The 14406-nt window shown below is 45.5% G+C and overlaps 1 protein-coding gene across 6 annotated transcripts in view; it reads right to left on the bottom strand.

The window, feature by feature from the left end:
• The window catches only part of LIMA1 (LIM domain and actin binding 1), a 68628-nt gene that overhangs the window by 28723 nt on the left and 25499 nt on the right, over positions 1-14406 (bottom strand). For 3 of the 6 annotated variants that reach the window (XM_035103789.2, XM_035103791.2, XM_035103790.2), the window contains exon 4: positions 6902-7354. In XM_035103789.2, coding sequence (XP_034959680.1) covers positions 6902-7354 — 453 coding nt within the window. Of the gene's footprint in view, positions 1-6901; positions 7355-7541; positions 7723-14406 lie in introns of those variants that run through there. The other 3 variants (XM_035103792.2, XM_035103793.2, XM_035103794.2) reach the window with 2 other exon arrangements.

The raw sequence follows: 14406 nt of genomic DNA, 5'->3' as shown, positions 1-14406 counted from the left end.
ATGCAAAAAATCACAATGTGGGGGAAACTGAAGCCAGCCAATGTCTCTGCATAACTCCATCCTTAATTCAGACATTGTGATATATTAGTATATTGTTATATTTAGCTGGTGATATATCACGGAATTGAAAACCAGCTCCATCTTTATTTCAGACATCATGATATATTGCGATATTTAGCTGGGTGATATCTCGCAATATTCAAAACCAGCTATCACGACCCAGCCCTAACTTGGGCTGCTTTCAAAACCAGCAAAAGCTTCAAGCTGAATAATCAGTGGGGGCAAAAAGTCAAATTTGGGAGCAATTTTGGGTTTTGGATTATTTCTTTAATAGGAATATTGGGCCCGGGGGGGGGGGTAGATTAAAGATGGTATTTCCTTTTACCAGTGGGTGGTAGCTCAAAGCTTGAGAAAATGCATTTTACAATTTAGCAGCATACATAAACATTAAACAATTTGCAGCTAGCTAGAAAGCAGATCAGCTCAAACGCTTGTTAAAAGTAGAGGCTTTCAAATGAAAGCGAGAGGTTGCTCAAGTTTATTTGAAGCAACTTAACCCGCGTCTTCTCTCCCCAACCCCCAGCTTGCCGTAAGCAGACAGGAATTCATTTTGGTGAGGATTTTCCCAAACACTTAACATGAATAGTTTGTGTCAACAGAACTTTAGGTCAGCGTTCAAGTTCCAGGAAGTCCCATCATGAGGAAGAAGCTGGAGTCATGATTTCAATGGAAGTGCCGTAATTAAAATACAAAAAAAATCAAAACGTAAATGCTTTGGGGCATGAGCAGCCTGTGAAAGCTGGCAAGAGAAATAATATATGCCTGCCACATATAATAAAGTTCACGACAACCTAGCAATTTCTACTTTCCATAGAATGGAAACTTCTTACCAGAAAGTTTAGAACAGAAAGAGGAAAAAACACGGCATTTAGTCCAGTGTGTGTCGATGAACCAGACTGAATTGTTATAGCAGCAAAATAATAATAATAATAATATTTTTGCAAATGTCCGTTTGCAAAGCAATTCTAACCTCTGTCTACTCAGAAGTAAGTCTCATTGGAGTAAGTGGGGCTTGCTCCCAGATAATCCGGGTTGGGGTCAAATCTTTAGTCACCAAAGCTAGAATAAGGTAAAAGACCCCTGGATGGTTAAGTCCAGTCAAAGGCGACTATGGGGTTGCGGCGCTCATCTCGCTTTTCAGGCCGAGGGAGTCAGCATTTGTCCACAGACAGCTTTCCGGGTCATGTGGCCAGCAGGACTAAACCGCTTCTAGCACAACTGGACACTGTGACGGAAACCAGAGCACACGGAAACGCCGTTTACCTTCCCGCCGCAGCGGTGCCAATTTATCTACTTGCACTGGTGTGCTTTCAAACTGCTAGGTTGGCAGGAGCTGGGACAGAGCAATGGGAGCTCACTCCGTTGTGGGGATTTGAACTGCCGACCTTCCGATCAGGAAGCCCAAGAGGCTCCGTGGTTTAGACCACAGCACCACCCGCTCCCTTCAAAAAGGAGACAAGGGAAGACAGCAGGACCTGGGGCTCTGACTAGAATGTTAAATCCAACTGAATGTTCTAGGGCCAAACTAGATACCTAACCGGGTTTCATCGACTGTATGCAACACCGCACAGGTAGAGTTCCCCTCTCACAACAGGGCTCCCCCTTCCTATCCTTTTGCTGCACATCCCCAAAATCTGCTCCTGGGACTCTTCCAATGTTCTGGAGCAGATTTTGAGAGCCTACTAGGGGCTGCAGGGGAGGGGAGGGGAGGAGATGTTCCATTGTACAAGCAGAAACTAGCAGACAGGAGTTTCTGATTTCTTTTGTTAGAAGAAGGCAAACTTAAGAAACCTGTCATGGGGGAACGCAAGAACAACTGGGGTGGGTGCTTAACTAGGGATGCAGGAGAAACCAGTTTTAAGTGGATTTATGCACATAATTTGGCAGTTCTGCCCCTATCAAACTTTGCTCCAATCAGATGACCTCGTGAAACGAGTGCCCATTTATGTCTGAGCCACTCAGGGTTGTGCGTTTTTCAAAGCCCAACAAATTATGCACACAATTGTGCCCAAACCTATATGCAAAAATGCACATATGCGTGTGCAGAATTTTAAAAGCTGCAAGTGCTATTGAAAGATCACCTGGTCTAAAGCCCCGTTGATGCAGGAAAGCCACCTTGGTTAGGAAAAGTTACGTACCGTATGTGGGTTTCTATCCTTCATTCAGCTACAAAAGTTACAGAAGCCTGGCCAGAAAGGGGGCATCCCTCCCTGAACCAGCCTATCATCTATCCCTGCATAGAGTCCAAGTTGTCACAGTTGCTCCCCCCCCCTTTATAAGACCTCCCAGGTTCAATAGACTTGAGAGTTTATTACACTAAAAGTTATTAAGAATGTAAGAGCTGGATCAGACCAAAGGCCCGTCTAAGTCCAACACCCTGCTCTTACAGCGGCCAGTCAGATAGTTTTGGGAAGCCCATAAGCAAGTAGTGCCTTGGTAGAACATGTTAGCAGAGCATGAGACTCTTAAACGTGGGTAGGCAACCCATGTTTGCAGCCCAATTGCCTTCTAAATCCGGCCCACAGACGGTCCGGGAATCAGCGTGTTTTTACATGAGTAGAATGTGTGCTTTTATTTTAAATGCATCTCTGGGTTGTTTGTGGGGCATAGGAATTTGTTCATATTTTTCCCCAAAATATAATCCGGCCCACCACAAGGTCTGAGGGACAGTGGACCGGCCCCCTGCTGAAAAGGTTTGCTGACCCCTGCTCTTAAATCTCAGGTTTGTGGGTTCGAGCCCTGTCTTGGGCAAAAGATTCCTGCATTGCCGGGGGTTGGAGCAGATGACCTTTGTGGTCCCCTTCCATCTCTACAATTCTGTGATTCAACAGCCCTCTTTTTAGATGAAGTGCAAAAGCCAAGGTCAATCAAGCTCAAGGCACAAGCAGTTTTAACGAGAGAGAGAGAGAGAGAGAGAGAGAGAGAGACTATTTCTCTGTTCCAAACAGACAAATCCCTTAAAAGTGTTTTCTTTGGTACTCTGCATTATAAGGAAGAACCAGATCAGTTCTTTAAAGGTACTGGTGAGTGTTTCATTTTACAAATCCTGATGGAAGGCAGGGATAATTAATCAAAGGGTGTGGCGCTTTCAGAGAGTCTCAATTTTTTAGGGCTCGGTTTCTAATTAAGAACCCTGAAGGACAGAATCATTGGCCAGTCTTCAGAGACTTGTGTCCTTCCAGGCCTAACGTTAGATTGGCAACTCAAGTTTCCCATCATCAAGTTAAAAAAAGTCTCTTGCAATACACTTGCACCAGCTCCAGGAAGTCTACTTGGGCACACCAGGAGTTGGAATTACAGTATGTCTTCTTCCAGAGCTCCCAGCATCTTGACAAAAATAAAGTCTACTTCTAATGAGGTGTCCACCTCTTTGCCTATCTCACACATGGTCAGAGAATCCCCATGAATTAGCAAGTTAGTAGCCTTTCTTTTGCAGAAAACCAGGGCTTTCTGCAAGTGACTGGAATCCAGGTATGGGCTTGGTCAGGATTTATGTTGGGGCACTATTTATTGGGGGGGGGCGCAGAACAGAGCTATCTGCAACGCACTTGGTCAGTTATTTTATTTATTTACTTGATGTGGGGGCAGCCTCCCCTCTGTCCCCCCTTGGCTATGCCCATGAACCCAGGTGGATTCAAACAAAAAAAGTTTGGTAATACTGTAATAAGGTAAAGGGACCCCTGACCATTAGGTCCAGTCGTGACCGACTCTGGGGTTGCGCGCTCATCTCGCATTATTGGCAGAGGGAGCCGGCATATAGCTTCCAGGTCATGTGGCCAGCATGACAAAGCCACTTCTGGCAAACCAGAGCAGCACATGGAAACGCTGTTTACCTTCCCGCTGTAGCGGTTCCTATTCATCTGCTTGCATTTTGACGTGCTTTCGAACTGCTAGGTTGGCAGGAGCTGGGACCAAGCAACGGGAGCTCACCCCGTCACAGGGATTCGAAAAGCTGACCTTCTGATCAGCAAGCCCTAGGCTCAGTGGTTTAACCACAGCGCCACCTGGGTCCCTTTTATTCTTTTTTCCCCATACAGAAAGTTACATTTGTTACTCAACGATTATATTCCAACTCAACAAAACTAGCGACTACCCACTGACCCAACAGCGATGCTTTTAACTGAGATTACACACAATTGCATTTTAAGGTTCTGTCTGATCTAATTTCATCCTCTCGAATGTGTTTCTTAATATTCAAACAATCAAGATTGCATTCCTGCCTGTGGTTAATTTAACCAACCGGAAATGTTGTAATGTGGGGCTTTGTTTTAGAGAAACTGATTTCATCTGAAAATGGGCAGTCTCCTACAAACCAGGATTTTTTAAAATTTTTTAAAAGAAGTTTAATAAGCCATTTTCCCTAACTTTCAGCTCCCAAGTGCTCCAAGTTACACAGAGTCCTTCGGTGATCTTCTAATTACTGTTCAAGATCTCCTGCACCTCATTCTATACTCTTTGACAGCTATCCAACCTCGGCTAACTGGCTAAACTCCCTGCAGTCAGTCAGTCCCTGGAAAGATAAATCATAGCTGGCAGCCCCTCCTGCAACTCTTGCTTCATCATCCCCAAGGATATGTCCACTCCATGACTCAAGCAAGCCAAAATGGATTTCGGCCAACTCCCAAAGCTCAAGGAATGAGGCACTCATTGCCTGGACTTGAACACCCTTCCCTTACCTTCTTCCCACAGTGATACTCTTTTATGGCACGCGGATGCGAACATCACATGCACACAAGTCTTAGCGCTTGAAAACCTTTCCTAAGCAAGCCTTGCTCACAGCAGAAGGCTCCATTGCCTTCTTAAATATTGGGCTTTTCTGCATTTTCGGTAGCCATCCTTGGAAGATCTTAAGGACGAAGAGGGAGGGAAGAAAGGGGTTTCAAATATTTGGGCTGCAACTCCTGAACGCCATGGGTGTAAGTATCCCTGAACAAAGTGCAGATTATTATGCTATCAGTTAACCAAAAAAAGTCTGTGTACCTCACAACCTAGTGGTTACAGCTGCTCCAAAGACATTTCCCACCCTAGTAGGGTCACATAGTGTTGCGTGACTATCCAAGCACAACATCTCACATGCAAATAATTTATAACAGTGTTGGCTAGCTGAACAAAAAAGCCCTTCCCTTTTCTTCCATTCGACAAACTGGGACGGTAATAAATGTGCACTCAAACTGGAGGATATAGCTCGCAATGTATGCACTCTGGAATTGCTGTGGCAGCCCAAATTATCTGGCTTGCTTCAAGAATATTCCTAGACAGCTAAGCTGCCGTGTTATGGGGGAAACTTGATTGCTCACCAGGAGCAGTAAAATGACCTCCCATTCAGTCGGTTTCTGTTTAGAGTTTTAGGAAACATAACATTAGAATATTTTGTACAATGTGAAGGTTCGTACATGCACCAGAATGGTACAAGCTGGTCTGGTTCACGTATTAAGCTAAACCATAGTTCAAGAACTATAGCTGAAAGTACACACTGCTTAGTGTTCCTTTCCCTGCTCCAATGCTGACTAAACAAGTTTCACTTGTCTTGTTGCCCAAACCCAGGCTCATGGTTTGCTTCCTCCAAAGGAACCGCAACAGCAAACCATGGTAAGCCAAGAAGAAACCCTGGCTACTGCTTGTGCTTTATTTGCAGGAAACAAACCACAAGCTCGGGTTCAGGCAGCATGCAAAGCCAAAACCTGGCTTCTTTCATTTGTGGAGAAGCAGGAACTGAGGAAAGAGCATTCGTATTAAACCCTAATTTTAAACAAACCATGGTTTAATGTGAACAGGCCTTAGACTAAGTAGTCCAATCTCTTAGAAACAGTTCCTTTTGTTATGCTCAGGGCAACACAGTTATCATTCTCCAGAGAGCTGGCGTCGGTTTCTGGGAAGAGATCTACAGAGTCACACCCTGCTATTTCTCCAGCGAACATCATTTTCAGAACTCATTGAACATCTCAGTCAGCAAATTAAAATCAGTTACAACTGAGATAAAGCAAACCATTCCTTCCCGAAACAATTTTAAATACTAATTTTATTAAATTTACATTGGCTGAAAACTATTTGGGCTTTCCTAAGCCTCCAGCTATTTAAAGGTCTCAGCCATACCTGCTTATATTCTAGCAAAGACTCCGCACACATGCAAAGGGACGAAAGTGAAGGAAACTATGAGAAAACTAGAAAAAGTCAACCATATGCAACTCATTTTCTAGTTACGCAATTTTCCTGGGGGGGGGGGGACGACACAGTCTGCAGTCCACATGCAGGATCAGATTTCATGACCAGTTGTAGGAAAATGCAAGGCCTGTGAAATTTGCAAGTCAAAACTAGCAAAAGCAGGCACTCCCGGCTTATGTTCACACATTTTTCCTGTGATATTGCCCACCCCCTTTTTAGCAGACAAGAAACATTTGCTGAGTGCACACATAGGAAAGGACAGAAATTTATCTCCCACAAGAAACAGACTCTCTTCAGTTTATCTGTCACAGCTGCAGAATGCAATGGCTTGCCACTGCAATCACACACAAACTTCTTTTTAAAAAAATTGTAAGACGTGCCCGTCACAGTTATCTTTGGGGCTTGGCTGGAGCCAGCACGCTTGTTAATTCAATTTCCTGTTCCAGCAGTGTGTGTGCATGTGTGGCATGTGGGAAAATTGCATTCTGCAGTGTGCATTCATCTCCCTTGGGCACCGAGTTATATTAGCGCTTCGCCAGCTTAGCCATGAGATGCGTTTTACCACAGGAAGAATAAGATCACCACTTGCACAGCGGGCAAGTCTTTTGAGAGCCACCCCCTTGTTTACCCCAGGGGGGGAAAAACAGCCAAGGGGAGCAGGAGCAATTCAATTCCTTACCTTTGTCTGGCTCGCATCCCCCCTCTCAAACATCATCTTTAGCCTGCTCAGAGGAACGCTACATTTCTCTATTTTCCCTGAAGAATCTGGGTTTTCATTGGCCTCGGGCTTTCCTACTTCTTGCCTGGATTCTCTAAGGCAATTTTCCATTTTCCCACTCTCGGGCGAATGGGCTTTCGCCTCCTCGCTGTCAACACTGGGATATCTGAACCGGCCAATCACTCCGGAAGAGGAACGGAGCCGCAAGCCGGGACCAATCCCCGGGCCTTTGTCAGTTTCAGCTAGGGAAGCAGCGCTGCCTTCAATTCCACCACCGGGGCTGACAGACTTCTGCCTAACCTCAGCACAGCTGCTTCGGAGAGCCTCCTTCCGAGCCTCCGGCGGGTTCTCCCACTTCTTCTTCAGGACGCTGAGAGTGCCCCTTTTGAAATGAGGGGGGAGGTTTTCCGTGTTCTGAGGAGAAGAAACGACAAGAAGAAGAAGAAGCAAGCAAGAAGTTAATTCCGGTTACTTAAAAGGCGCCAGGTTATTTTTAAAACAAACAAACAAACAAGGAACAAAACAAAACAAAAGCCACGAAGTGCTTCGGTGCTTTTCCGCTCCCTCCTCTCCCCAAAGAAAGGAAGTCGAAAGCACCGACCTTGAGCCCTCTCTGCTGTTTCAGACAGCTGTGAACAGTTGCAACTTGTGCCACATGGAGAAAGCTTGGATCCAGGGTGAGGAAGGGAGAGGGGGAGGAGGGAGAGGGAAAGAAAAAGGAGCTGAAGCAGGAAATGATAAAACAGGATGGCCTTATATGGAAGAAAGGCAGCCTGACTAATGGAAGAGTTAGGACCTAGCCCTTTTGTCTCAGGAAATTCTGCTCAGAGCAAACGTGGGAACAGAAATCCACCTACGGCTACCAGCAAGCAGAATCAAGGAAGGATGCCATTAGTATATGAGAAGGCTATTGCCAAATGCTGCAGAATTTCTCCATCTGTTCCAGGGGACCAATTAGCAGGCACTTTAAGAAACAGGAGGATTATGTCTGAAGCCTGGCCACCTTTACAAGCCTTTTCCTGTAGCACTTCAGCAAGTGTCTTCCTCACCACACCGGCAGGATTTTTATTTTTTTATATTTTATCAGATTCGGCCACACGCTTTCAGGGATTCTTGTCCGAACTTGTGTCCGCTGTACACTATGCATTTAAACTGAAAAGTGCCATGTACGAAACGCCCCAGCCAAGCCAAGCCTTTTTACTTATTTAGCGGCAGACAGCAGGCTAGCCCCCCTCCTCGCTTTTCCAAACAAGGGACTCGGACGCGATACCTGGCAACGCTGCATCTCCGCGGCGTGTTCCTTCCGTATCCTACCAAGTGCGGTCTGAGACTAACCGCAAAGTGGAGCAGGTCTGCAGAGCTTTAACGTATTAAGCAGGATTAGCGGCTATATTGGGATTTAAGTCTCTCACCCTATTACTCTTCTGGTCACATTTCGAACACCCCTCTGCAAATTAACAAGAATCCCCAACTAAGCCGCAAAAATATATTAGGCCCTTTGCTCGGTTTCAAGCTGGGCTCAAATTTGCAGAAGGCCAAATAGGTCAGCTAGGTGGGGGTGGGGAGGGGAGAGGAGAGGAAAAAGCTGCACAATATATAGCAAGGTGTTATTGAAGCTTTTGTTCGCAAAGCAGCCTCCTGCTGCAAAGGGACTCCTCCTCTCGGCTGCCAGGGCTTCCCGGTTGTTCTGATGCCTCAGCTCAGGGAATTCAAAGTGCTGGTTTTAACCTTTAAAGCCCTTAATGGCTTGAGGCCAGGTTACCTGGAGGAGCAAGTCTCTTGCCCCACATACACCTGTCTGAACTCTTGAGGTTATCTTCCAAGGCTCTCCCTCCAGGTGCCCCGCCAACCTGTCACCAATTGGGATGAGACAGCCAGCGACTAAAGGGGGAAACTTTTCAGTGGTGTTGCTCTAACATTTTATTTATATTACGGTATATTATTATTAGGGACCCAGGTGGCGCTGTGGTTAAACCACTGAGCCTAGGGCTTGCTGATCAGAAGGTTGGCGGTTCGAATCCCTGTGACGGGGTGAGCTCCCGTTGCTTGGTCCCAGCTCCTGCCAACCTAGCAGTTCGAAAGCACGTCAAAATGCAAGTAGATAAATAGGAACCGCTACAGCGGGAAGGTAAACGGCGTTTCCATGTGCTGCTCTGGTTTGCCAGAAGCGGCTTTGTCATGCTGGCCACATGACCTGGAAGCTATACGCCGGCTCCCTCGGCCAATAATGCGAGATGAGCGCGCAACCCCAGAGTCGGGCACGACTGGACCTAATGGTCAGGGGTCCCTTCACCTTTACCTATATTCCTGCATATAAGACTACTTTTTAACCCAGGAAAATCTTCTCAAAAGTCAGAGGTCATCTTATACGCCGGGTCGTATTTCTTATATGGCGAGTATATATCAAAGTCTATATTTTAACTGGAAAAGTTGGGGGTCGTCTTATACGCCCAGTCATCTTATACGCCAGAATATACGGTATATTATTATTATTATTATTATTATTTATTATTATTATTATTATTATTACTGCTATGATGATTACAGCCAGCGACTAAAGGGGGAAACTTTTCAGTGGTGTTGCTCTAACATTTTATTTATATTACAGTATATTCCTGCATATATACCCAGGTGGCGCTGTGATCTAAATCACTGAGCCTCTTGGGCTTGCCGACTGGAAGGTTGGTGGTTCGAATCCCCGCAATGGGTTGAGCTCCCATTGCTCCGTCCCAGCTCCTGCCAACCTAGCAGTTCGAAAGCATGCCAGTGCAAGTAGATAAACAGGTACCACTGCAGCGGGAAGGTAAACGGCGTTTCCATGCGCTCTGGTTTCCGTCATAGTGTCCTGTTGCACCAGTAGCAGTTTAGTCATGCTGGCCACATGACCTGGAAAACTGTCTGTAGACCAACAGCGGCTCCCTCGGCCTGAAAAGCTACATGAGCGCCACGACCCCATGGTCGCCTTTGACTGGACTTAACCGTCCAGGGGTCCTTTACAGGTTTTTACCTTTTTTACCACCCTTCATCATAAGATCTTGGGGCAGTTCACAGAATATAATTGTGGAATGCCTTCCATAAAGAGGCTTGCCAGGCATTGAAAAAGTGGTCTTTTTTGCACCAAGCGATGATGATTATAATTATTATTACCTGTACCCCACCCATCTGACTGGGTTACCCCAGCCACTCTGGGTGGCTTCCAATCACATTATAAAAATATAATAAAACATTAAAAACTTCCCTATACAGGTCTGCCTTCAGATGCCTTCTAAAGGTTCTTTAGTTATTTGTCTCCTTGGCATCTGATAGGAGGTGTTCCCACAGGGTATGGGAGCCATTCCAAGAAGACCCTGTTGCCTGCCCTTTTTATTCTCCTATACTTTTCAGAAGTTGTTTTGGCGTTTCTTGTAAACTACCGTTATCCTCCATTGCTGGCTTTATTCTTGTCTTGTATTGTAGAATCATAGAGTTGGAAGAGACCACAAGGGCCATCCAGTACAACCCCCTGCCAAGCAGGAAACACCATCAAAGCATTCCTGACAGATGGCTGTCAAGCCTCCGCTTAAAGACCTCCAAAGGAGGAGACTCCACCACACTACTTGGCAGCAAATTCCACTGTCAAACAGCTCTTACTGTCAGGAAGTTCTTCCTAATGTTTAGGTGGAATCGTGCTGTTTTTGTTCCACTTTAGATTTTATGCACTGCTCTTCTTTATGGTTTTAGCCTTGATTATTGTATACTGTCTCCAAAGAACCAGTTATTGATCAATATAGAACAGGTATAGGCAAACTCTCCCTCCAGATTTTTTCAAACTACAATTACCATCACCCTTACCACTGGTCTTGTTAGCTAGGGATGATTGGAGTTGCAGTCCCAAAACATCTGGAGGGCCAAGTTTGCCTATGCCTGGTATAGAAGTGTAGTAAATCATTTGTCCAGAGTTTTGATTGACTGCTGTTATTGATATCCCTTTTCTGTTGCCTGAAAGTTTTACCAGCCTGCATACTACAGTTTTTGTTGCCTCCTTAAATGCCCAGCAACTAGCCGACTGTCTGCTCTTAAATCCAATGACTCAGACATAAGACAAGGAATGCTTCCTAAAGAAGCCAAATTTGATAACGATCAAAAGCGGGACAGAATTTCCCAAGCCTGCCCAAACAAAACATTGTGTCCCCCAGAGGACAATTCAGTTCCAGTTCTCAAATATCCTTGGTTAAACTGGAAGGTTATCTTGAGCAAGCAGGACACTAGCAGAAGCACGAGGAAGAAAAAAAGTTACAAGAAGCTGTGCCTTAGCAACTACCTGAAATAACTCTTAAGGGAGAAGAACAAGCATTGTGATTGAAGGAACTGTATCAGATCACTATCAGAATCGTTATCCAGGAATAGGTTTCGCTTCAGGCCGCTTGCTATGTTCAGAAAGAGTCCCCTCTCACAAGTCACTTAGATGACCCAAACACCAGAGGTGTTATAAAGGCAGATCTAATTTAAAAAGAATCAAAAGAGAGGTGCTCCTAGAACAACGTCTTCTCCCAGAACTGGTTGCACTTCAAGTTTCCACCTGTTTCTATTGAATGCCTCAGCATAGTGTTGGGTCCAAAAGCTTCGTGTGTTTTCTTTGTACGCTGATGCAGTTTGGGGAGAACCGCACAGCATGGGCTGTGACAATGGAAGGACATTCCAAAAAGGTAGAACATCTGCTATGCATACAGATGCGATCCCTGGCATCACCAGAGATCAGAGAGACCCCTGTCTTGAAACCCCCGGGGCAGTGATGGCGAACCTATGACACGCGTGTCAGACGTGACACGCAGAGCCCTCACTGCTGGCACACGCCCCATCAGCCCATTCACGCTGTTGTTGTTGCCCCCCCCCATTTGTTCTCCCGCTCCCCCTGCAGCTTGTCTCCCCTAGAGCTCATCTCCACTACAGCTTGTCTCCGCTGTTAAAACCCAGGTAACTTTGTTGTTGTTGTTGCTGGTAGCCATAGATTGGTTTTTTAATCCTTTCTGTGCTGTTTTTCCTGGCGCTTTGGCAGACTATGATTGGGTGTAACAGCATTAGTTTTTTAACCCGTTCTGTGCTGGGTTTTTTGGCGCTTTGGCAGACTATGTCGGTGCTGCGTGTTAGTTCCAGCGAAGGTATAATTTGTCATTTATTTCTGTTCTCTTCCCCCCCCCAAAGTGCAGCAGCTTTGGGGCATCCCCCCCAAAAGAAGCAAAGCAACTTTTGCACACACACACACACACCCCAAAAAACCTCCAAAACTTTGGTCGGCAGCTCCCCTCAAAAAGCTCAACAAATCTGGGCACTTTGTGATAAATAAGGGGTTTTTTGTTTGGTTTGATTAAATAATTAGTTTTTGGTTTATTAAATACAGTTATATATTACAATTATACATTTTTGTTATTTAAACTATAAATATCACGAAATGATGGTTTCTGTCTCAAAGTGACACACCACCCGAGTTATGCTCGGTTTTTTGGTGAATTTTGACACACCAAGCTCAAAAGGTTGCCCATCACTGCCTGGGGAGACGTTGCCAATCACTAGGGGCATCTCTGAGCTGGATGTACTAATTATCTGAAGAGATACAAGGCTGCTTCCTGGTTCTTTAAGAATGGAACACTTTTCAAACACTCTTCTCATTCCTTGATGGGCAGCGGCGGAGCATGTTTTCAGGGCACCCACGGCACATGCGCCAGGCGATGCGCAGGGAGCAATCAGAGCCTGCCCCACACCAGCCCTTGGATCTGTACAGATCCCAGTCTCACAGAGCGCCTTGGGGGCATGAGAAGGAGGACACTGTTGCGTCCTTCCAGCCTCGCCCTCTAAGGGCTGGGATCGAAGGGCGCATGGCTGTTGTGTCATTCTCACACACCCCTACCAAGCATACTTCTAAACTGCAACTACAATTTAAAATTATAACCGTGCTAACTGCAGCATGCACCATCATTTTCATCTTGTCCTTTGTGGGCTTGTTAAAGGGATGTCTATGGCAGGGGTCAGCAACCTTTTTCAGCAGGGGGCCGGTCCACCGTCTCTCAGACCTTGTGGGGGGCCGGTCTATACAGTGGTACCTCTCCTTACGAATTTAATGCGTTCCAAATGCACATTTGTAGGTAGAAAAAATTGTAAGTCGAATCCCATAGGAATGCATTGGGAGAAAAAATCCTATCTAAAAATTCATAAGTAGAAAAAATCCTATCTAAACCGCATCCAAGATGGCAGACGGAGCTCCATTTGTAAGTAGAAACATTCGTAAGTAGAGTTATTCGTAAGTAGAGGTACCACTGTATTTGGGTGGGTGGGTGTGAACAAATTCCTATGCCCCACAAATAACCCAGAGATGCATTTTAAATAAAAGTACACAGTCTACTCATGTAAAAACACGCTGATTCACGGATCATCTGCGGGCTGGATTGAGAAGGCGATTGGGCGCCGCATTCGGCCCCCGGGCCTTAGGTTGCCTACCCCTGGGTCTATGATGATGGGAGTTTTACAACAATAGGAGGGGTTTTGTGGTTGCTGTGCGCTTCATACAAAACAAAAACACGACCACCACCTGTTGGACTCCCTGAACCGGTATTCCATTCAACAAGGATGACAAAGGCAAAAGCATAAATAATAGACTCCAATTGGCGAACTGGAGATTCAGGAGGGGGAGAAGAGAAGGGGTCAAATATATCCTAGCACAAAAGATGAAGAAGCAGCTCCGAGCCAGAAAAAAAAGCAACAGTAACTTAAAAACAGAAGCAAAATAAGAAAATTCCTTCAGTAGCACCTTAAAGACCAACTAAGTTTATATTTTGGTATGAGCTTTCGTGTGCATGCACACTTCTTCAGATATCTGAAGAAGTGTGCATGCACACGAAAGCTCATACCAAAATATAAACTTAGTTGGTCTTTAAGGTGCTACTGAAGGAATTTTCTTATTTTGCTTCGACTCAGACCAACACGGCTACCTACCTGTAATTAAAAACAGAAAGCCTCTTGGTGGCATGGATTTCGGGTGGTACAAAAAATTATTTTGGAAAGCAGAGGCATACAAACTTCAGTCCCTTATTCAAACAGCTTCTATATTTCTGTGCTGAATAAAAGAATCAGGAATTGGGAATCAAGTCAGCTCCGTTTCCTCCCGCAGGGTTTGCTTTAGGTAGCTGAACATCCAGCAGCGCAGGTAGGAATTCGGAACTAAATGAGAGCATCCATTTAAGCCTCAAAGCTAAGCAATGAGCGAAAAGGTTCAGAATCGTAACAGCTGCTTTTGCTTCAGAGCACAGAGAAGGCTATTCATGGAAGTTTTGAGGTTAGGACAAAGGACTTGGGAGCTAAGAGTGTTCTGGTTTTGAGAAGCTGATACAGAGAGAGTCAGTGCATGACCCCCAGGGAAAGTCACTTGACTTCCTTGTGCTTCGGTCAACCCCTGAAAGGACAAGAAAGTGGGTCAGAGGCTGAGCAAGGCCTGA

The sequence above is a fragment of the Zootoca vivipara genome, chromosome 2 (assembly GCF_963506605.1).
Source record: "Zootoca vivipara chromosome 2, rZooViv1.1, whole genome shotgun sequence".
In the NCBI taxonomy this organism is placed as follows: domain Eukaryota; kingdom Metazoa; phylum Chordata; class Lepidosauria; order Squamata; family Lacertidae; genus Zootoca; species Zootoca vivipara.
The sequence above is the reverse complement of the archived record's forward strand: the minus strand, read 5'-3'. Positions and strand labels throughout refer to the sequence as shown.